This window comes from Asparagus officinalis, chromosome 7 (genome assembly GCF_001876935.1).
Source record: "Asparagus officinalis chromosome 7, Aspof.V1, whole genome shotgun sequence".
Taxonomy (NCBI): domain Eukaryota; kingdom Viridiplantae; phylum Streptophyta; class Magnoliopsida; order Asparagales; family Asparagaceae; genus Asparagus; species Asparagus officinalis.
In genome coordinates, this window is record NC_033800.1 from 96,510,708 (window position 1) to 96,534,970 (window position 24,263).

General features: G+C 37.6%; 2 protein-coding genes and 1 pseudogene across 2 annotated transcripts; all 3 read right to left on the minus strand.

The window, feature by feature from the left end:
- The window catches only part of LOC109847534, an 11,244-nt pseudogene extending 974 nt beyond the window's left edge, over positions 1 to 10,270 (minus strand).
- LOC109847535 (pentatricopeptide repeat-containing protein At4g19440, chloroplastic-like) lies at positions 9,921 to 11,759 on the minus strand. Its single transcript, XM_020416766.1, has 3 exons — positions 10,470 to 11,759; positions 10,270 to 10,274; positions 9,921 to 10,005 (listed from the first exon to the last, which is right to left on the minus strand). The coding sequence occupies exons 1-3, from the start codon at positions 11,757 to 11,759 to the stop codon at positions 9,921 to 9,923; spliced, it is 1,380 nt and encodes a 459-aa protein (XP_020272355.1).
- On the minus strand, positions 11,797 to 12,593 carry LOC109847536 (pentatricopeptide repeat-containing protein At4g19440, chloroplastic-like). The gene has a single exon (XM_020416767.1). The coding sequence runs from the start codon at positions 12,466 to 12,468 to the stop codon at positions 11,797 to 11,799; it is 672 nt and encodes a 223-aa protein (XP_020272356.1). The 5' UTR covers positions 12,469 to 12,593.

A 24,263-nucleotide genomic window follows, 5' to 3' on the forward strand; every position in this document is an offset into this window, starting at 1 on the left:
CCCGCCTCTTTTCTCTTAAAAATATTTTGTTTTGTTTTGGGAAGAGAGATGGGATTTCTTTTTGTAGTTGTTGGAGTGTGGGCTGCAACAGGTCGGGTTCTCTTTGTGTATGATCTATCTGACCTGATCCGTGTACAATTGGTGAACCACTTGCGCAGGCATAGTAGAGTGCGCTAGAACACGTAATCTCCTATCTTTACTTAAGAATGTTCATCAAATTAAAGCTATTTATAATTAAAAGTTTTAATAATCACATACTTAATAATCCTAATCAAAATTTAACTTTATACAATTAGAAACAATCAAATAATCTATAGTTGATCTTAGATTTCAAAAAGTTGTTATGTGTCCTTCCTTTATTTTTTTTTAAGATTATTTGTCTGCATATCCTTAAAATCATCCATATTTATTAAAATACCCCCCAAACCATGATATTTGTAAAATGCCCCCCAATTAATGTTTAGAGTTATCTAAATGAACATTTCCCTCCTAAATTATGGATAGTTAAGATTAGTCCTAACAAATATTTGATTATTAGAATTTTCTAATTATGGGTAATTTTAATTTGATGAGGATTCTTATGTGAAGATAGATTAGGTGTCAATGTGTCAAATTTTCGTAGAATTAGATTTGTCTTGATGTCATATGCTTACATGAGATGCAAAATGACATGTGGCAATTTTTTTAGATGGAATATTTGAATAGCAAACCAGCAAAATTTTCTATTCACATGGAGGATGGATTCATAAGAAAAGTGGAGCATGTATAAATAAAAAACTAAAAAGAAAGAGCATCAATTCCACGGATGAGTCTGACTAGAAAATGTATGTATTGATGTATGCACTGATGCATGTATTGATAGTTTCACAAATAGTGAGTGATACAAGTACCCACCAATCGTGAAGAGATCTTCAAGAATGTTTAACCAAGAGTATTTTTCATTCTTCCTCAAGAAATATGTAATAATGGTATTGTCAAATTTCCAATAGATAGAGAAGTGTGCAACATATCATATGTTATACACCAAAATATATATATATATATAAATACTAACATCACAAATGTTTGAGGAAAAGCCTAGTTAAGTTGTGTTCTCCTATTGAAGGAGTGCCAAGTAAGACTTCTCCTCTATCTGTCGTCAAAACTAGGTAAAACTAATGTTTTTATAGGAGTTTAGTTGCCTTGGAACTGTTTTCCTTATTGGCTACCTAGCAACCCTTGAGATACTTCTCGTTTTAATCTATGACCCATATGTTTGGTAACAAATACTAGTTTACTGAATGAATGAAATATTTTCCTGCGAAAAATTATCTTTAACAACTAGCACCTGAATTATACTAGTACAACCATCATTATCCACACAAATACAACTAAGAGAGAAACAATAGAGAATACATTAATGCCCAATGCCAATTGAGTATAACGAAAATGATAAGATTGCAAGGATGCATATCAAGTTTCAGCGGCACTATATTGCTGAATAAATCAGAACAGCTATACACCAAAAAAATGAACTGGAGAGGGAGATTTTATAAGGACGAAAATGGAAAAGATACCTGTTCATGAAGCTTTGCCGTCAGTCTATTGATTCCCTCATCAATATCTTCATCTTCACTCTGCGCTAAGTAAGGCTGAAAATAGGAAACAAATTCCAAATTTATAACCAACTTTTTTGGTATGTTTCACATAACCAATCGGTATTCACTTTAGGATGAAGAATAGAAATAGCAGGAAGTTGACTAATCTTAACAGACATGAGGTCTTCATCTACTCTCAGTGAGGTTAATTTAATTGATATAAAGTTTATTCGGTCTGTGAGCATTGAGAAGACAATATAATCGCGGAACTGCAGGCACATAAAACTGTAAATAGACCTTCAAAAGGTCCAATTTATCAAATTTTTAGTGGGAAAATAGAGGCAACTTTGGGCAACAAAAAACTATTTGCTGCAATGACAATGTCATAAAAAACAAGGAATATTGAAGGAAAGAAAGTCTGCAACATTAGCCATGTTAAAAAATATAACAATTAATACATGCCTAGTAAATGGGAGGTGCTCAGGTGAATAGTTAAACATAAAAATGGAAAGGAACAAGGGTTACTAAATGAGAGGGTTGAAATGAACAGAAATTATCTATAACAGCCCATGTCAGAACCAAATAAGGAAACTAAGTTTAGAACTAAGTTTGCAATGTATGGAAACAAATTGCAGCTAAGAAACTGAGAAGGATGGCTAACAAAAAATACAGTAAGAAAAGGCGACGCTGAACCAGCTTTGTAATTGCATATAAGAGGGTGAAATTAAATAATTTTGGAAAAAAAGAAAAAAGAAGTCTGAGCCAGTAATATCAAAATACGGAAATTACAGTATGGGCATGATTTTGTAGAGACTTTAAACAAATAAATTAAGCTCGTGTTGACTCCATAAATAGCCCTCAAATGAATGAACATGAAATATTCATGTCTGTAGCATAAAATCTTGCCACATGTCGTAACACTCTATGAGTTTATAACTCAAGTGAATGAACAAGAAATATTCTAGTCAGTAGCATAAAATCTTGCTACATATGTTATAATAATCCAAGTCTATAAGTAGTAAAGTTGTAAGACTACTGTGGTATGGCTGGTTATAGCTTAAAGCACTAAGCATTAAACTTGGAACTTGGAAGAACAACTATACCAAGCAGGATAGATTATTTCTGGAAGGGGGAAAACTTCCTTTAAAAGAAGCTTTGCCAGGTATTACTTACAACTGGCTCTGGGTAGACTCCAATTTCACTCAGCTCCAGCAAAATCCTATCGCTGAGACTCATCTGGTTATACTGAAATTCAGTGCACGTCGGACTAGAAATCACAGTCAAGTTAGACGCTAATTCATCTACAAAACCATTACTCCCAAGATCCTTTCTCAATTCATCATGGTATCCCCAGCCAGCATTAGCCATGTAAGAATAAAGATCAGCTCTGTCAGCAGATTGAAAGGTCCCAAATTGGAGGTTCAAACTTTTTGATTTCAACTCTGCATCAACGTCAAAATGAACTCCACACGAATTTCCATATACGGCCTCTTCATTATTGCTTCGTTGGCTAAAACCTTCAACTTCATCTTCCTCAATGATAGCTGAAAGAAGGGCTTGAAAAATTGGAACTCCAATTTGAGACCCATATCCTAGCACTAGATCCTCTAAGAAAGGTTCATCATGCTTCAATTGATTAGCAGGCTCAATGACCCTCATATGCCCATTCAGGCCTATAGTTCCATTTGGGCTTCCTCCATAGCTATCTTTACCAGAAAGGGCTGGACTTGATGGCACTGAATCATATTCAAGGTCACCCTGCAAGGAAAGAGAAGTCCAGTCAGTTAATCAATTATTATAACTAAGAACTAAAACCTCCACCACTTGCAGACTAAAATAAAAATATTAGCCGTTGAAAAGATTGTGTAAGCTACTTACATCAAGCAAACCTACAAGAACTTTGCAATTCATAAAAGCACTGTATATTCTCTATAAATATAATACCATGAAATATAACAGAAAAAAAAAGGAGTACACCACATGAGTATACAGTTAATTAAGATTAGAGAATAAATGTCGTCGCAAAAAGTGGGAAGTTGGCACCTTCAGGCTCTGACGATTTCCAGAACCACCAACATTGAAAGAAGACTCGTCTAAACGGCGGATCTAGTTGGTTAGCATAATTTTGTCTTGTTAGTAGGGCCAACTTTGAGATGTTACAAAGTAAATAAGCAACCAGGAATAGAAGGGGGGTCTCGATTGTACCTGTTGGCACTGTTTTAAAAAACCTCCGCCTAGTCCGCTTAGGCGTACGCCTAGACCTAGGCGGTACCTAGACCGCCTAACTAGCGCCTAACGCTTAGACGGTATTTAGGCCGCCTACCTAGATTTTACGAGCGTTTAGGGAATCATTGTCTGCTTACGTGGATTGCACCCTGTAGTTCTTGATTATGATTTTATGTGTCGTAGTCTACATGTCCTCCAAACTCCATTAACCTCAAAATATGAACACCTTCACAACCTCCTACGACTTTCAGCAAAACCTCATCGACCACCACTTAAATGAAGAAAGAAAAAAATGCTCAGAAACCGTTTAGACGCCCGCCTAGACGACTAAGCGCTGGGCGCCAAGTCCGACGCCTAGAAGCGCCCAGCGTTTAATGTAACATTGTCTGTTGGTTCAAAAACTCTTGGTCTTCTGCAGATATGAAACCAAAAATTTCTTCATTTTGTTGCAATAACGGATTTAAGCTTTCCTGTTCTGTTCAAGGAAAAGAAATGTATTCTTTATTTTCCTTCGGTAGGAAGTATAACAATGTGAAAGAACAATAACATGTGAATCATATATTATCAAGTACTGCACCTGTATTCAAGGCAGCATTTGCAGCAGCTAAAAGCTCTTCATGATCATCATCAGATTCTCCTGAAAGAAATTCCGCGGTGATAAAAGCTAATAAGCAAGGAAAAGTGTGAAGAATTAAAGGGTGAGATGTTATGTATGTATCATGTACGTGTATGTATGAATGTATAAAGTGTGAAGAAGTGAAGAGTGTACATGTGCATGGAAATAGTGGGTATGAGCTGGCAGCTCATTGTGTGACATGAGCTACCAAAAGTAGACATAGGCCCCCGCTAGTCACATTAGATGGTTGGGTCTCACCACCATTTATCTCTTGGTAAGCTCATTTAACAAAATGTCATTTATCTCTTGGTAAGCTCATTTAACAAAATGCCATTTATCTCTTAGTAAGCTCATTTAACAAAATGAGTTGCCAACTATTAACCATCAAAACCTATATGTACCATATGCGTGCGTATACACGTATGGAAATGGCAGGCATGAGGTAGTAGCTATGTTTGCTAAATAAGCTACAAAGTGCGGAACATGTGGCGGTTCACCGTGACGCCTTGTTTGGTACAAGGGACTCAACTGAAGGAACGAAACAAGGAATGGAATGGAATTAACATGGAAGCGATATGCTCATCTCCATTCTCACAATTGGGTACAATTAGAGAATGAAGTGGGAATGAGCATATTTCAAAGTTATGGTTCTTTTTTTTTAATTCCCACTTAAGTGGGAAGGCCATTAACTAATGTCTTGTTTGCTATGCCAGAATCAGACCAAGTGAGAATGGAATGAAGGAATGGAATAAATTATGTTGGAACAGAAAGCTAATCTCCATACTCACATGTGGGTGTGATCAAGAATGAAAAGGGAATGATAATCTTTTGTTTTAGTATTGGGCAATTAATAAGCAATCAGGGTCTATTTGGAATTTATTTTAATTTTTTGGTTCTCACTCCCCATTCCCTAATATCTCATTGGGAATGCTCATTCCCATAAATGTGGGAATGATTAAGAAGTGAGAATTGAGCTTTTTAGCTTCAAAAAATATGGTGTGTTTTGCACACATGAATAAAAAGTGGGAATGGGCATTCCATTGCCACCCACTCCCCGCGTACAAAACAAGGTATAACATATCCTTGGGATTGGCCATTCCCACATAAAGTGGGAATTGATGAGAAATGGGATATTTCTAGCTTCCAAAAACACATCATGTTTGGTACGAAGATATGATAAGTGAGAACTGGCAGTCCATTCTCGCCCATCCTCGTGTACCAAACAAGGGATAAGTCCCATTGTATGGGTGAGTTCTCACCATCCTGTATCTCTCTCGAGGTATGTGTGCATGTGTGTGGCACTACCATAACACTGTTTTAAATATCGGCCGATAATCGATATTATCGGCCGAGTTATCGGATTTGGGAGCTCTCCGCTATGATAAATTGGATTTTTAATCGGTTATCGTTTTTGTAGGTTTATCAGCGATTTATCGGCACTTATCGGCCGATAAGTAAGACTTTCTATTGGGATTATCGGCCCATTTTGACTAACATTATATTTTTTTCAAGGCTATGATGCAAGTTTCACTTTCTACAATTTGTTAGTGATTCTAAACATGATGATTTACATTTTGGTATGTTTATATTTCATTAAGCATGATTAGATTATATTTTTTAATTGTTATATTATATATACACATCATCCAGTATATCACTCCGATAACTACTACTTATCCCCGATATATCCCCGATTTCCGCTATCCGATAAGGATTTTGACCGTCCGATAAATCTCCGATAACCAATATTTAAAACCTTGATCCATAATGCAGAAATTACCAGCAAATTCTGATGGTGAATTGGTTATTGAATGCCTTAGACGAGTATGCCCCTTGCGCTCAGATGCCTTCTTTGTTAGTGGGCGACCTGGTCTACTGAGAGACAGGAAAAGATAATGTAAATATCCATAAGGTCACAATCTAGCACACAGTTTTCATGATATTAATTTTGATGGAATCTTAGAGCAAGTAGATATTTTCGAAGCCAGAAAAATAACCCTTTCATTCTTCTCAGAATTAATCCTTGCACTTCTCATTTGTTTCGCAGTGGCAACACCGTCCACTTCTCATTCGACATAGGAGTGCCAGGCCTTGCAGGCGTTGTACCTCGACTGATCTTCCCATGCTTCCGACCACCATCTTCCTGATCTTCCTCAGCAAGCACTTTGCTCTTTCTTGAAGGTGGTAACAGAGTTGCAACCTTCTGACTGGATGCACCAGTCTTTTCCTCCACCTCCCTGAATTTCTTGCACTTGTCCATTGAAATTCCAGAGTCCTCACTTTCTGATAAACCGGAAAGTGCATGATCGCCTCTTGATTTGGACTGAGAAGCATTAGCAGATGGACGCCTTGTGAATCCTAACCCTTCATCATAGACTGCCATTGTTTCTGGGATATCCGATGCTGGAAAATCATCACGGCTTGAACCTACAGGAGGTAAATTTGATCTTCTTGCAACACGTGTCATCTTTTGAAGCCTCTGATCACCCCAGTTTGCAACAGGAGGTGATGCTGAGCGTGCAGATGCTGAGCGTTTGCGATTAACAGCCCCAACACCACCACTGAGCTTGTTCATAGAGTTCTGATGCTCTCAGTCATCAGAATTTGCCAGTACACGATTCGCATTAGGAGATGCCGTCTTTGTGAGAGTTCCTAAACTCGATAGTGGTCCCCGAACAGATGCATTTGTCTTCACTGTTGAAGTAGGACTAGCAGCATAATTTTCTTCCCGACCATTAGGCCTGAAGTCTCATGAAAGAAGTATTAGCTAGACATACAAGATGGCAAAAGATGATAGCAATAAGCATCTACAAGCCTACAAGAAACAAGTAATTCTATAGACATACAAGATGGCAAAAGATGATAGCAATAAGCATCTACAAGCCTACAAGAAACAAGTAATTCTATAGCAGGATCTCTAAATAATGACTCGATTATGTGTAGTTAATGAATAATGGCAGCTTCTTTCTACAACACTGGAGATATCACTGTATAAAACAAACAGTTAGTCCAGCTCTACAGGATATTTTTGCCGATCTAAACCAAATATAGAATTGTGACTGACGATGGTGAGATGGATTTTGAAATGTAATTGGCAAAAGAAGTGAAAACAGTATATTCATCTCTAACCCTTGCATAAGATGTTGAAGAACTATGCTTCAAAACAATCTACAAAAAGAAGCTTACGATAGATTGATCAGATCTTCTCTACAATGAACATTACTAGACGCGTAATACTACATCCATAGAGAAACACCAGCTATAATTGATAGGCTTCTACCAGATAAAAACTAGTGAACCTTTGGCCTTTACTATAACTGGTTTAACATAATTATTACTAAACCATGCTATTTGTCTCATGGCAAGTTGGCAACTAATGCATGAGGAACCTATTTAGTATGTACAGTGATAGTTTTCGTCCGTAAGGATAACAACATATCTCATGAAACAAGGCAAAAGCTGCAGCCACTCAAAGAGTGCATAACAAACTATTGATTATACTTCCGAAGATGAACAACTAGTAAAAACAACAACAATAATCACCTGGAATGGATCCGGGGTAGGAGAAGTCAAAAAACTATCAGAATAAAGTAAATATAAAGCATGATAATTATCCCACCTGAAGCCATGGGCATTATTCAATCTTGGTCTAGCCTCAGTAATAAGCTTTTGCTGCATTCCTCGTTTCAACTCTCGATCACCATCATGTGGCCTTGGCAATACTGTATTTCCAGAGGCATCTGATTTTAAGACAGACCGTTTCTTCTTCATCTTTGTTTTGTCCCATGGATCTACTGCAGCTGCCAATGATCTGCCCTTTTCTTCTGGCGGTGTTGCACCACCATTGCCAAGTTTGAATACATCTCTATCCCTATCCATAGACCATGATGGCCTAGCAGTGCTATTAGGGCGTGCATCCATCTATTTCATTAAATACATATTATAAACACTAGATGATGGCCTAGCAGTGCTATTAGGGCGTGCATCCATCTATTTCATTAAATACATATTATAAACACTAGAGAATAATAAAGAACCAACTGCCAACAACATGCAGCACAATCATCCTAGACGTCAAAAGTATATAAACAGACTTTTCACGAGTTATAAAGAAGCAACAGGAAAAGGGCAACTATCATGCAACTCAATCTGCATTAAATATAACAATATAGTTAGTTAGTTACATGACAAAAAAAATCATAGACTCTTCAAACAGTAGCAATATATAACAAACCTCAATGATTTAATACAACAAATGGTGCATGGCTATAAGCCGAATGAGAGACCTCTAGAGTGCCAAGCTTGGAAATATAAAGAAAACTCAGCAAAGCCAGCATGTACTTAAGCTTATGATTACAACCTAGCTGCACCATTGGAGTTGGGGTGTAGTTGAATTCTATACACAACCTTTATTGGTATGGTAATATGACTGAGGCCTTGAGTTGAAGCCCCATACTTTTCCTCAAAAACAATGATTATACCCAACTCGCTAATACATGATAATAATAAAATAAAAAATCAAATGAATATGTGAGAGAACTCGTGATTGGCAACAGAAGCATTTGATATATATGGAACTAGTGATATAAGATCATATATTTTATGTGGGTTGTCACGAGACCCTCCAAAATATAACAAGAAGATAAATGAAGCTTTCAGAATACGAACCCGTACATCCAACAAAGAAGTTCGAATTTTTCTGTTTGGGGCGCCAGTTTTCACCCTCTCTTCCACTTTCTGAGTCCCAGTATCAAGACTGCTTGCAGCGAAATGGCTTTGAGGTCCCATCTTCAGGGTACTGCCTCCATGCACTGCAGCATTAGACCGCCCACTAGATGAAATATCAGTTCGAGGACGCTTTCTAGACAGATTGTTGTCGCATTTATCCATTTTCAACGCAGCCTCACCAAATGCTCTTGCTCGATCACTATATAATCAAGCGTTTAGGAAAGTTTAAGTGCTCATGTATCTTAAACTGGCTTTAATAATAAACCCATACAGTTTCGATAAAATTTACCCAACAATGGAATGATAAACAATGCATTTGAATAATGAAAGAAGAATTTTACTTAAAATGTACCTGGCCTTGACGAAACCCTCTTGGATATTATACCTCAAGCGTCTAATCTCCTCCACAGAGGAAGAAGTCAGAGGCCTCGCACTAAATGTAGCAGGCAAGGAAGAATCATCTTGCGAAATGCCAAGGATTGAGCTTATCGATCTTCTCACTTCACCAGGCTGAGGAGACTTCGGATCAAAACCAACCACTGATCTCATATCAGAAACAACACTCTGCAACAAGCTTACTGCATCCCCTTGAGCTGACACGGAACCAGGCCTCAAAGAGCTGCTGCTGGGGATCAAAGACGCAATTCGGTTCTCCGAAGACTCGCGGAAGCTTCCAGGCCTCTCAAGGGTTGCGGCCATTCGCTGCGAGCTCGGGTGAGGTTACGGCCCATCGGAGCTGCTCGAAGACAAGTCAAATTTTCTAGTTGCCGCCATTATTCCTTCAAAAACCTCGAGCTCTCTGTTCTGTATACGAGAAATGTGAGAAGCTGCAGCAGCTCAAAACCGACACCATTGAATCTGTAAAAACAACAGGAAACAGCAGCACCTAACAATGATCAAAATCCTTCAAATTCGAACCAATTCAAGTGAAAGGACACAGTTTCAGTTCGAATTAAGCTCGAATTAGGGCAAAAGATGGTAGCTCACCGTCGACGAGACGAGGATCAAAGCAAACTTTTTCCACGGAGATCGAGGCAGCGAGGATCAGATCGAGGATCGAGAAATCGGTAAGTGGACTCGAATTATGAATGTCAGGGACGGTTAGTCTGTCTCCGCCATTACCTGCCCTGTAACGAGAACATAATTAGGAAGGATAATACCAAAAAAACAAAATAATCTGGAAAACGGATTACGAGGCAAACTTTTGTACTAAAGGACGTAGAGATTTCCCAAATATAACTATGTAAGTGAAATACATTGAAACAATGAAGTAGATGTATTTAATGAGATAAATTTAAATACCTTTAGCCGCCATCAGATACCTTAAAGGCCTCATCCATCCTACCTTCATTGGAAAATCCAGACATCAATGTGTTGTAAGTGATCTGGTCAGGATGAACACCATTAGCCACCATCTCATCTAAAAGCTTAGTTGCTTCACTCTGATTCCCGATTTTACAGTAACCTTGCATCAAGGCAGTATAAGTAATCTTATTTGGTCTTAAACCACCTGCACGCATTTCCTCAAAGATATTACGTGCTTCATTCATCTTGCCTATCTTACAATAGCCATCAATCAGGATGGTATAGCATATTACATTCATTTGCAAACGACTTTCTCTCATTTCATTAAGGACAATTTTAGCTTCTTCTACTTGACCAACACTGCATAGCCCATGCATAAGGGTAGAATAGGTTACTGCTGTTGGAGAAACGCCTCTGGTTTTCATTTCAGCAACTATGTTAAAAGCCTCTATGGTATTACAACCTCTGCAATGCCCTTGGAGAAGTGAATTATAGATAACAACATTGGGCTCTAAACCAGAGTTCCCTACCTCATCAAAATAGATTTTTGCCTTACCAACTTCTTTAGCCTTGCAATAACCATCTATTATCGTACTAAAAGTGTAAAGGTCTGGTTTCAAATCCTCTTTCTTCAAGTCATTCCAAAGTGCTGCAGCCTCTTCCATTCTGCCCAAATCGCATAAGCCCCGCATCAGGGTATTATATGTGCATATATCAGGCTTTATACCTTTTTTAACCATCTCCTCCCGAAGCAAAAGTCCTCTTTCAATTTGCTTTTCTTTGCATGATCCCAATATCAAAGTATTATACGTTATCTTGTCCAGAGTCACTCCCTTCTCAAGCATCGTTTTGAGAATACCAACAGCCTTTTTCATGTTTCCAGACTCACAAAGACCATGAATCAGCGCGTTCGAAGTGATTGTGCTCACACCAAAGCCTTTCTCCAACATTCTATCCCAAACATCAACCGCGTCCTGATGCTTACCATTCTTGCACAATTCTTCAACCATCATTGTCAGCATGGAACCTTCCGGTCGTGAATTTCTAAACAACATCTCCTTAAAAAGCCTCACGGCCGAATCTAACCTCTTCTCCTCCTTCACAAGCCAAACAATAACCGAACTAAACAAACCTGCATTCACCTCAATCCTCTCTATCAACATCTCTTGCAACAAAATCTCTACCTGGCTCATCTCGCCAGCTTTGCAATAGCCTCTAGCAATAACATTACACGTAACTGAATTTGGCCTCAACCCTTTCGACACCATCTCAGCCTTCAACTTCAAAGCCTCCTTGAACCGTCCCATTCTACAATGCCCATCAATCAAACTATTATACACAAACTCATTCGCCACAATCCCCTTTCCCTTCATCTCCTCCAAACATCTCCTTAAAAAGCCTCACGGCCGAATCTAACCTCTTCTCCTCCTTCACAAGCCAAACAATAACCGAACTAAACAAACCTGCATTCACCTCAATCCTCTCTATCAACATCTCTTGCAACAAAATCTCTACCTGGCTCATCTCGCCAGCTTTGCAATAGCCTCTAGCAATAACATTACACGTAACTGAATTTGGCCTCAACCCTTTCGACACCATCTCAGCCTTCAACTTCAAAGCCTCCTTGAACCGTCCCATTCTACAATGCCCATCAATCAAACTATTATACACAAACTCATTCGCCACAATCCCCTTTCCCTTCATCTCCTCCATAACAACACCCACATCCCCAAATCTATCCAATTTAACCAACCCGTTCATCAAAATCCCGTAAGTAACAATGCTACCCTTCAAACCATCTCTACCCATCTTCACCTTCAACTCGAATGCCTTATCAACCATCCCCTTCTTACAAAACCCATCCATTATTGCATTGTACGTGATCACACCAGGCTTCACTCCTTCCCTCTCCATCTCCTTAAACAACCCAAACGCCTCCTCAACCCTCCTACACTTACACAACCCATCAATGATCGGCGTGTACGAGTATACATCCGGGCTCACAAATTTTCGCATATCATCAAACACTTGGCGTGCATTATCAATCTTACTAAGTTTCGCTAGAGAAGATATCAGCACATTACAAGTTTTCACTGACGGGCATACTCCAATGCTGATGAAAGACCTGAAAGCGATCAGAGCGCGGGTTAAGCCGTCGCATTTGAACTGGGTGCAGCACAAGTGCAGCAGGAGGTCGGGACACGTGTCGGCGACCGAGCGGACGAGGTCAGGAAACGGGCGGCTGGGATCGTCGATGAGGCGAATGAGGTGGAGGCGGGCGGCGGCGAGGAGGTTGGAGGAGAGGAGAGAGCTGAGGAGGAGAGAGTGAGATTTGAGGGAGACTTGGAAGTGCGACCCAACGGCTGAGATTAATCGAAGGAAGGGTTTGGGCTTGATGGACGGCCTGATTTGATCAAGGAGATGGTCGAGGCGGTCGGAGGTGAGAATGGTGAGGAAGGGTGCGGGATAAGAGGGAGGGTCGGTCGGGTCAGGGAGCGATAGCAGGAGGGTGAGGTCTCGCGGGAGAGAGCAGGTGGACGCGTGGCAGCATGAGAGGATTGCCAGGGAGTACCTTGTGAGAGTAGGATATGTCTATAGCGGAGGCCGGACGTGGGAGCCGGCGATATATCCATGGGTTTTTGGGTTGGGGCCCGGCGAAATGAAGGGAGTGCTCAATGAAAGAAAAAGATACTGGGGTGTCAATGGTGGGAGTGGGATTTGAGATCGGGACCGAGTTGGTTTCGGGTATCGGAGGGGGAGAAGGTGGATCCGAAAACGTTGGAGGGATTTGGGCCAAGAGTTTTCAGTTAGTTGAGAGGTTTTAGATCTGAATCAGTCCTTAAGGCTCTGTTTGGTTTGAAGGAAGGCAAAGGAAAGGAAAAGAAAGTATAATAGAAACTGTCTTTCCCTTGTTTGGTCTGAAAGAAAATAAAAAAGAAAGTGAATGTTAAAATCACGGTAGAAAGTCCCATGTATTCTCAGTTCCCTTCCCCTTTCCCAACTCAAGCGGAGCGAAAATGAGAGAGAGGGAGAGAAAATCTCACCCGACGTCTCCTTCAAAATTCCCGACTCCATCTCCGACCTCGTCGACTCCCAACTTTTTCTCCTCCACCCCCAAAACCCTCTCCTCTCTCCTCCCTCCTTCAACCCGACCCCCAAAACCCTAGCTCTCCTCAATCCAAAGCCTAGGGTTTCCAAAATGCCACTGCCTCCTCCCAAATCCCTCTCGCTTCAGCACCTCCCCGGGCTACAATCCACCTTACTCGATCTCGTCGCGACCCCGCCGTCTACGTGGACATCGGCGATCACGAGCAACCTGCTAACCGGTTGTCGTGTCGGGGCTCTCGGCGACGGGGATCGGAGCTGCTCTGGCATTGAGGATCTTGACGTGGAGGGCTTTTGGGGGTTCTGGATTCTTACTCGTCGCTACTTATTTCGTTATAGTAAGCTTATGGCATTTCTTTGATACGTTTGATAATGGCAGTTGTTGTAAAATTTTTGAGGTAGAATCTTGATATGATGATGTTAGGGTTCGTTTACTCTCACACAGTCAAATTGTTATACGAAGATTTGTATTTCATTGAAATCTTGATTGGTACTTAGGCGTATAATCTAGATTCTGAAATCCTCATGATACGTTGTGGCCATATGAAACTAAATTATAAATACAACAAGTTCAAGATAATGTGAAGAAAGAGTGCAGAAACAGTGAACCCCACAGCTCTACTGTGTGGAGAAAGGAAATGAAATGTAGAAGTAACTGATTTGTTATGAGAAAAAACAAAACAAGAAGAGAAAGAAAACAAGGAAAATTACATTTGACGTTCATATTCAGATGAAGCAGATAGTTTCACGGCTTCTATATGATATAAGCAATAACTCTGATGTTCTTTATTTTCCGGGACAAAGGAAAGAATAGAAAAGGAAAAAGGACTAAAGAACAATAAACCTAAATGAAACACGCCCATGGTTGTTTGCCTCAACAAACTCACAAGGGATTCAGAAGCCGTGCGAGTGATAATCGGGTTGGCATGACCAAAAGTCAAGGCAAAGCTGAGCAAATGCATCTGTAACTCTGATGTTCCTGAATCAATTGTTTAAAGGAGAAGATAAGGGATTATAGAATTACATTTGAAGTCATAGTAAATGGAATCACGCTGTCCATCGTGTGCCACTTTTCCTGGATTTCCTCAAGGAAAGTATAGAAGTATTGAATACCGTCTATAAACCTCAGATATGTCTTATTTATGTAGAATGGATTGATAGATACATGGAAGGTGTATATCTGTTCTATTTGTGAAGAATGTAAAACGTATCAAAGTTATTGGTAGATAAGTATTAACTTCAATAGGTAAAAGTTTTAAAATCCGACACAGAAAAAAGCTTTAGGAATTCTAAAGGGCATGAGTGATATATCCAAATGCTACATTAATATTCAAGTATTGGTCATTAAAAGTGAAAGAAAGAGGTTCTAAAAAGTTTACAGTTTACAACTCTATTTATAGGAACAACCCTATTTAAATCTATAACCAATATAAAAGTTAAATTTATTCTTTGGGTATGCCTCTGAGACATAACATCAGATGGATATCAATAAAATGCCATATTGAAGTGTGACGTAGCAAGAATGACAGCTTAGTATCAGTGGGATTCACTAGAATTTGCTTAGGTCAAAAGTGTTTGGTATAACTGGTGTATCGGGTGTGAGTATTAAAAAAATTTACTTGCCATTGACTGGTGCCCTCTTGGTCACTTTTACAATAGGTCCTATATAAAATTAGCGTTTAAATTATTTAGTCATGTAAGCTTAAGCTATGTCATATTTGCCTCTCAGAATCACTTGATGCTTTTGTTGAAAAAACATGTAAATTTTTGTTTGAACTTCTACAATGTTTGTCTGTGGTGATGATAAGACAATTAAGGTTTGTCCAACAAGAACCTCTTTAAGTTCTAATGCTATTTCTAACTGAGAAAATACTTATAATACTCATGACATGACTTTGTTTTGAAAATCTATGTAGAATTAGTTATTACAAGACTGGTGAATATGTTCTTTATTTATCTTTGATTTTTCTGGGAAATGGATTGAGTTGTTATTAAGGAAAGCTCCTAAATGCAATGCCTTTATCATCTCACCCTAAACTTGTATGCAGTTTATATTCTCAACTGTTGTTGATGGAAAGATCAAAGCATGGCTATATGATAATTCTGGATGTAGGGTAGATTATGATGCTGCTGGACTCTGGTGCACCACAATGGCATATAGTGCTGATGGCTCAAGGTACAAGTTGTTGCATCTCTTTCTTCATGGTATATGATGCTTAACTTGCTTGTTTAGCCTGTGAAAGTAATGCTTTCATCTTCCTCTTTTACCTTTGCTCTTTCATGATCTTAATTTGGTTGGAAAAATGTCTCGAAATATGGGTCTCTGTTAATCCATTATGCTCAAGCATTTAGGCTAGCTACATTCTTTCACTACTACAGTTCTTTTGTACATAGAAAATCATATGGTGTTGTCTATTGAGGATTATATTTTTGGCTTGATAGTGTTACACTATTTCTACTCTCATCTCTATTTTTCTTTTATTCACATGCCTTCCCTGGACCTTCCATATATTATCCTCTTTTGAGGATTAGATTTTCAGCTAGATAGTGTTACATTGTTTCCCTTTTCTTCTCTGGACTTTCCATCTAAACTAATTCCTTTCCTATCTCATGGATACTTGTGATTTCTCTTATATTGCCTCTCTCTTTTTCCATTAATGGATGCTAATTTCTCTTATATTGCCTCTCTCTTTTTCCATTAATGGTTGCAAGTTAGCATCGTAAGAGCATCTCCAACAGCTTCCCAATTTCTCAATTTTGGAGAATTTAGTTAGGTTTTTGGCTCAATAGATTCCTCATCTCATTCCCCAAAATAGGGATGAAGGAGAAAAAATGGGGAAGCTTTCCCAAATCTGCAGCATTCTCCAAATTTTTGGAGGAAAAAATAATTCTTCAAAATGGGAAAGTTGTTGGAGTTGGTGTAAAAATTAGTTGGAGAATATGATTTTTGCTTCCCTATTTTGAAAAAAAATTTGGAGAAGCTGTTGGAGATGCTCTAATATTAAATTTGTTACTTTGCTCTGGATCAAAAGTAGAAGACAACTATATTGGCTCTACTTATTTGATTTTTTTTTTAATTAATTTCAGGGGATGAAGGATGCGAGATTGATGTTTTGATGGGCTCACTAAAGTCAAAAACTAAGGACTTCGACATATCTTTCTCTCTCTCTTTGGTTAATATTCTCTATATGAAATTAATTGTAATAGACTTTGTTGGTTAAGATCTTCAATATGAAATTGATTATAATAGACTACATGAAATTGATTATAATAGACTTTGTTGGTTAAGATCTTCTATATGAAATTGATTGTAATAGATTTTGTTGGTTAAGATCTTCTATATGAAATTGATTGTAATAGATTTTGTTGGTTAAGATTTTCTATATGAAATTGATTGTAATAGACTTTGTGACTAGAAATGGATTATACTTTATATTAGGAATATCATGATATTTACTTTATATTAACATGTTACTTCACAGGATATGGATGATTCTAATTTTGAATAATTATGCTTGAACTGCATCATTGTGTAGAGCTTATTCAGAATCATCTTTCTTCACCTGAGGTTATGAATAACTTGCAAGTTCAAGACCATGTAAGATTATACGCAAATTAAAGTCATCGTAAATTTGATTAAATTTTTTTGAGTTAAGATTGTGCAAACATGTCCGGTAAATTGTAATTTTTTTTGAAAGTATGATAGAATCACAATTTAATTTAATTATTTTTTACAAATTATTTAAAATCTAAATTTAATTCCAAAAAGTATGAATTAAAATTATGTTGTGATAATTTTCTTCATCTTTTTCTTAGAAAAGTAACCAAACAAGAGAAAATGACTTTTTTTATAAATTTTCTTCTAACTTTCCTTATAATATTCTTTCTAACCAAACAATAAAAAGAATATCACTTTCCTTTCTTTTTCTTTTCCTTTCTTTTTACTTTCTCTTTCTTTTCCTTTCCTATGCCTTCCTTCAAACCAAACAGAGCCTAAATGAAACATATTATTTTCTTAACAAATGCTAAATAGAGTTTTTTTTTTGTTGCCTCCTCCTTTTTTTTCTCTCTTTTGATCTGATCTGTATGTAGCATCAATGATCTTTGTATATTATATATAATACGACGAGAGATCATTTTGTATTCAATTTTTTGTGCCCGCATAGAGATGAATCCCCCCCACCCCCTACCATCTTCCATATTTCATAAACAAGACTAAATAGATTATGGATAATAAAAAGAGTTACCCAAAAGACAAGATTAGTACTTCTTTCCATTTTCATTTTCAGAACATCGTGTCAAAAATTTAAATGATATGAATAGACCAAGTACTAGCAATTATTTTGTTATGAAAACAAATTTGTACCAAATCAATGTGGTCACAAAAAAAAACTCTTTAAGGAAAATCTACTTTGCTTAATTAGGAACTCGTAAGTTGCAGAATGGGAAATGCAATATTACAATGCTTTTGGGTGATTTCCCTTTCTAAATGGTGTTATCATTGATCAATATCTTCATCTTTCTACAACCTCATACAAAAGTAATATCACACGTGTGTCACATATACCTTTCACCTTTTTCCGATTTAGGAGTCTCAAGGTGACATGTTGGCATATACCGCATTGTTCCCACTTACAACACATTGTTGTATGGATTTTCCAATGAAGGTAGGATGGACGAGACGAGGCCTGTAAGGTATCTGATTAGATGTCTGGAAGAGGGTTGGTGTTGGATGAGGCTTCATATACTACTTTAGTTGATGGGATGTCTTCTGTTAGGCATAGAAAGGAAGCTGCTTCTACATTACGGGTCGCCATGAATGACGATGGTGGGACTTAGAGCATCTCCAACAGCTTCTTCATTTCTCACTTTTGGAGAATATAGTTAGGTTTTTAGTCCAACAGATTCCCCATCTCATTCCCCAAAATAGGGATGGAGGAGAAAAAATAGGGAACCTTCCCCAAATCTGCAGCATTCTCCAAATTTTTGGAGGAAAAAATAGATTCTTCAAAATAGGGAAGCTGTTGGAGTTGGTGTAAAAATAATTTGGAGAATATGACTTTTGCTTCCCCATTTTGGAGAAAATTTTAGAGAAGTTGTTGGAGATGCTCTTAGCATATTGAGTTGTTTTCATGATTTCTATTGAACACAGACTATTCTTGAACAACCACGTCATGAATAAGCTTGTAAATGTTCTGCATGATTTAACATGCTAGAGCATTTTTTGTCCTTGCCATCACCCCAAGAGTGTGACTTGAGCTTAGTAACTCATGCCCCTTAAAATTAGTGGGGAGCCTTCAACCCATGTGCTGTTGAAATGCTTTTTTGATGGTAAAGATGATTGTTATTCATTAATTTTCTGGGCATGTATGCTTGAAGGTGATACACTTCTAACCATACTGTTAATATTCTGATCATATTCAAATAAAACGTATAATTTACCAGTTTCTGTTATACTTGTAAATTTACCAGTATAACATGTGTGTCCAAACCTGATGTAATTGTGAACCAAAGTTCAAAATGTGCACCAAATATATTAGAGAGATGCTCATTTACAGAATTTTTTTGCTGGTGTCATCTACGAGAATTGACAATGAACAATAAATCATATGGGACGTCAGAGTTCGAACTCTCAAGGGTGACTCATCAAAAAGCATGGAGATTTCTTTAGATGTTTCATTTTTGGTCGAAAGGTATTGAATTTGTAGCATTATTTTTATAACACTAGCTCTATCCCTTGATGATCTTTCTAATTATGTGGACATAAAAACAACAAGTCTTTCCCTTAGCTTCAGGTGTAACTTATGTATTCCTTTGACTAACTTAACATTAGTCTTCTGAAATTCATATTATTTCGTGTTTTATATTTTAATAAGATTAGTGGTACACATGTTATATATTTTTAAAGGATTTCTTTTAGAAAAGGGATTATTATGAATTATTCATGGTTTAGGTTTCTTAATTTTAATTATGTGATATTTAGAATTTTATACTTGTAATGAATTATCTGCGTAATAATCTGTGTTATAAACATCTGTGTGGGATTGGTTGATGATTAATATTAAATAATTTATTATAATATGATCAATAATATTTTCAGAAGAGTTATAGTAAATTATGAGAATTTGTTCGGCAAAAGAATCATTTTTTAGATAATTACAATGATTTAAAAGAATTTATTTTGAAAAATAAGTTATTTATAGATTAATTATAATGAGAAAAGAATTTTATTCTGTAAAAAAATGGATTATTTGAGTTGTTATTATAATAATAATCTTTTTTAAAAAAATTATTTTGCGAAAGGATTATTTGAGTTAATAGTTATTATTTAAAAAGATTATTTTAGAATAATAATTGATGAGAAATGATTTTAAAGAATTTATTCTGAAAAAGAGAATATTTTGGATTATTACAATGAGAAATAATTTTAAAAGAAATTAGTTTGGGAAAGAAATTATTTTCTAAATTTACATAGTTGTTGTTCATGATTACATTTCATGTTTTGTGAATATTTTACTGTATTTGACCTGTCCTGATGTGGTTGCGTGAAATTAGTGTTATTAGTATCTCCCCGTTGTGTTGAGAACTCTAGTAGTTCATGACTTAGTGGACTCGTGCGTTATGAACAGACTTAGTGACATGTGTGAGTGTGTTGACTGAGTTTAGGTGGTGAGCCCGAGTTTCAATGAGGATTATGGTTGATTTAGAAAAACGAGAAGAGTTGGGATGGGGAAGTTAATATTCATGTGATCGGATAAGACTATTGATGTATCTTCTAGGCTCGCTCCCGTGGTTGGTGTCGCCACCGGGGTTGGTTTGTAGGGCTAAAGTGAAGTGTGTACATCACTTTAGTCAGTGAAATCGTTTCGTCACCCGAGTTTTGCTTGAGTTCGGACCAGGCAGAAAACGGTTTACGTGTAGTCCTCTGGCCGCATGTGTAGCGGGATTGGATATACGTAGTGGATTTGTGAACAGTCAGTATCCGATGATAGGAGCGTTAACTCTGTGTGAGATGTGACCAGTGACCTGTTATAGAATGGCTAGTTACATGACCTCGTTTCTTGGCTAGGTATGGTTTCTTGTGAGATGTAGGCCAGTTGTGTTTATCTTCGTACATAGATCGGGATTAATATTTACTTATTTACAATTCGAGACATATGGTATATACATAAGGGTTTCCTTGTTTGGATTATTTCGCTCGACGTACTACGTCTCGAGTTGTAGATCTTTAAGTATAAATTCCAGCTAGTTCATGACCCTGTACTTGGATGATTATTCTGATCGCTAGCTGCATGATCGACTTGTTACTTGGTTGATTTTCTTGGATTTATTATGATTATTCTATTCTAGTAGTAAATTATATTTAGATTATTAGAATTTCAGTTGCATGTTTCCATTGTTATTACCATTATTGCATTGGTCGCACGACCGTTCTATTCTTCCTTTTGGGATCTTGCCGTGTGCCATACACGCTGACGTACACCTGTTTCCTCTGGTGTACATCAGATTTATATGATGGTCAGCTTCAGTTCGGAGTCGTACAGGAGCCAGAGGATTTCCCGCAGGAGTGCTCTACAGACCGAGCAGAAGAAGCCGAAGCTTAGTTATTGGTCCTCCATTTACTTTTGTAGTACCTTCCATTCTGTTGATCGATGTATTTTATCGAAGCTTAGTTATTGGTCCTCCATTTACTTTTGTAGTACCTTCCATTCTGTTGATCGATGTATTTTATATTTTCTAGCATTTCTTTCAGATAGTCTTGTTTTGTAGTACCTTCCATTCTGTTGATCGATGTATTTTATATTTTCTAGCATTTCTTTCAGATAGTCTTATATAAGGGCATGTTGACCCGAATATTATGCCTGGGATGATATTCAGTTGTGATATGTATATTTTCTGCTCTGTGTTGTTCATTATATTCTCGCTATCTGTGATCGGGGACCTGTGCCTTTGCATTGTATTTATTTCCAGACGCTTGGTGTATTAGATTGAGAAGACGGGGTCTAGCACTTATCTCTCCTCAGTCTAATACGTCGCGGGCTTGCTCGCGTCCCAATTCCCTGGTATTTTGGGAAACGGGGCGTGACATCATCTGAATGGATAGTCGACTCCGGTGCATCTCGACATGTAACAGGTAATGCTAGTGAGTTCTCATCATATACTCACCTAGCATCGGCTGATAGTATCCAAACAGCCGATGGTACATTTCAGACAGTGGTTGGTAAGGGTACTATCAATTGTACAGATTCGGTAACTTTGTCTAATGTTTTGCATGCTCCTTCCTTTTCAGTCAATCTTTTATCCATTAGTGCTATCATACTCTAACTAAAGTGCATTGTTTCTTTTGATATTCCCAATGCGATCTTCCAGGAGAAGGGGACAGGATGGTGACTTGGGACTGGCACATGGAATAATGGACTATGGTATCTGGATCGTGAAGGGTTGGACTCAGCGTTGGTATCTATGGTAGAGAGAGCAGAAGTAGGATCTGAGATGAGTGTTGAGAGTATGTTGATGCTTCATCACCAGCGCTTGGGACACTCATCCTTTAGTGTTTTAAGTAGGTTGTATCCATCTTTATTTGAGAAAGCAAATAAACAGAAACTTGTGTGCGATGCATGTGAGTTTGGAAAGCTTACTAGAAGCTCTTCTATTAGTTCTAGTCATAGGAGTTCTTGTGCATTTGACCCGATACATTCAGATGTTTGGGGGCCTTGTTCCACAAGTTCTATGAATGGATACAAGTATTTTGTTATCTTTATTGATTGTTTCTCTCGTGTTACTTAGTTATACCCGATGAAAAATAAGAGCGAAGTGTTTGGTTGCTTCCAAAACTTTCATAGGAATGTTCAGACTCAATACGGAGTAGTGGTAAAGGTATTGAGGTCTGATAATAGGACTGTGTATACCAACAGAGTGCTTGGGGAATACTTGTCAGCTAAGGGAATACAGCACCAGACTACATGTTCATACACACCAGCTCAGAATGGGATAGCGGAGAGGAAGAACAAACATCTTTTAGAGGTTGCTAGAAGCATGATGATCTCCATGAATGTCCTAGAAACATTATGGGGGCAAGAAGTATTGACCGCAGCGGCGCTAATCAACAGAATGCCCTCGAGAGTGCTGGATTGGAAGTCTCCGTGTAAGACGTTGAAGGGAGATAATGGTGGGCTTCTTCCAGTAAAGGTGTTTGGCTGTGTGTGTTTTGTGAAGGACAACAGATCATCCGTCGGGAAGCTTGCCCCTAGAGCGGTAAAGTGCATCTTTGTAGGATATTCTGCTACTCAGAAGGGATATGTTTGCTGGAGCCCAGTGGAGAAGAGACTGTTTGTGAGCATGGATGTGCACTTTCGAGAACTCGAGCCATATTACACCCAGGAGGTAACCTCATCCGTTGGTGACTCGCCCGATACTGGAAGTATGAGGCGAGAGGCGGAGAATGGTGAGAGGCAGGTGAACAATATAAAGAATAATGTGGAGAAATCGATTTCTCTATCGATTCCTTGGGAGGGAGAATTGGTTGAGGAGGAGCAGGAGAATCAAGAAGAAGAAGAGAAGGAGACAAGAGGTGTTAGGCCCATAGTTCAGGGGGAGCTACTTACTTATAGTAGGAAGGGGAAGCAAATTACAGGAACAGTACCTACAGTGCCACTAGTGCCAAGTCAATTGACAACGCATGCCCCGACTCCTGAGACACCTACATCATCACCAGATTCCTCCCAAGGTGATATCATTCCGCTCCTTACTCCTCCCACATCAATGTCAGTACGGAGGACTACTCGCAGTAATGCGAGAAATCCTCCTAATAGATATGGTGGGATCTTGCCCAGTTTGTATCATATTCTAGCATCCACCCTGTATATTGAACATTCATTGTATCATTGGACTCTGTTACTGTACCTAATAATTGGCAGGTTGCTATGTAAGGACCATGAATTTTTGATACTAGTTAAAATAATTTTTGGTATTTAAAAAATTTTAATTATTATTTTTAAAAAGAGTATTTGTATTTTCTATATTTTCTAGAACTTTTTTATGATTTAAAGTCCAAGTTTTATATTTATTTAAATAGTTTTGATAATTATAAATTAGTTTAATGCAATAAAAATTTATAGAATTTATCCGTTATGTTTTTTATACTATTACATATTATTTTAAATAATATGTTATGTTTTTGATACTATTACATATTATTTTAAATAATATGTTGCATTATTATTATTTATTATGTATTATTTCGTATAATACGTTGTATTATTAATTACGTTTTATTTGTATAATTTGCTGTATTATTTCTACTGTTATATATTATCTATCGTATTAGTATAACTGGTACGTTTTACTGTGTGGATAATTATCTCATAATTATTTGAGTTTAAATATAAGGAATTATATTTTTATTTAATCATTCTTGTTTAATTATGCAATTTATTGTATAATTTCTACTGTTACGTATTATCGGTTGTAATACTATAACTGGTACGTTTTAGCGTGTAGATAATTATCCAATAATTATTTATTTTATTTTGTAATTATTGTTATTTTTAAATATTTTTCTAAACCCTAATTTCCCCCCTCTATCTCTATATATAAATATTATAAAATGTCTTTTTTTCTCTCTCTCTCATTCTATTCTTCACGAAACCGCCACCCCCCACGTTTCCCTCTTCCTCTCTCGTTACCTTCCAACCAAACCCACCTCC

Bases quoted from the DNA above. Each gene is read 5' to 3' on its own strand.
- LOC109847535 (XM_020416766.1), bottom strand. From the start codon at position 11,759: ATGGGACGGTTCAAGGAGGCTTTGAAGTTGAAGGCTGAGATGGTGTCG.
- LOC109847536 (XM_020416767.1), bottom strand. From the start codon at position 12,468: ATGCGAAAATTTGTGAGCCCGGATGTATACTCGTACACGCCGATCATT.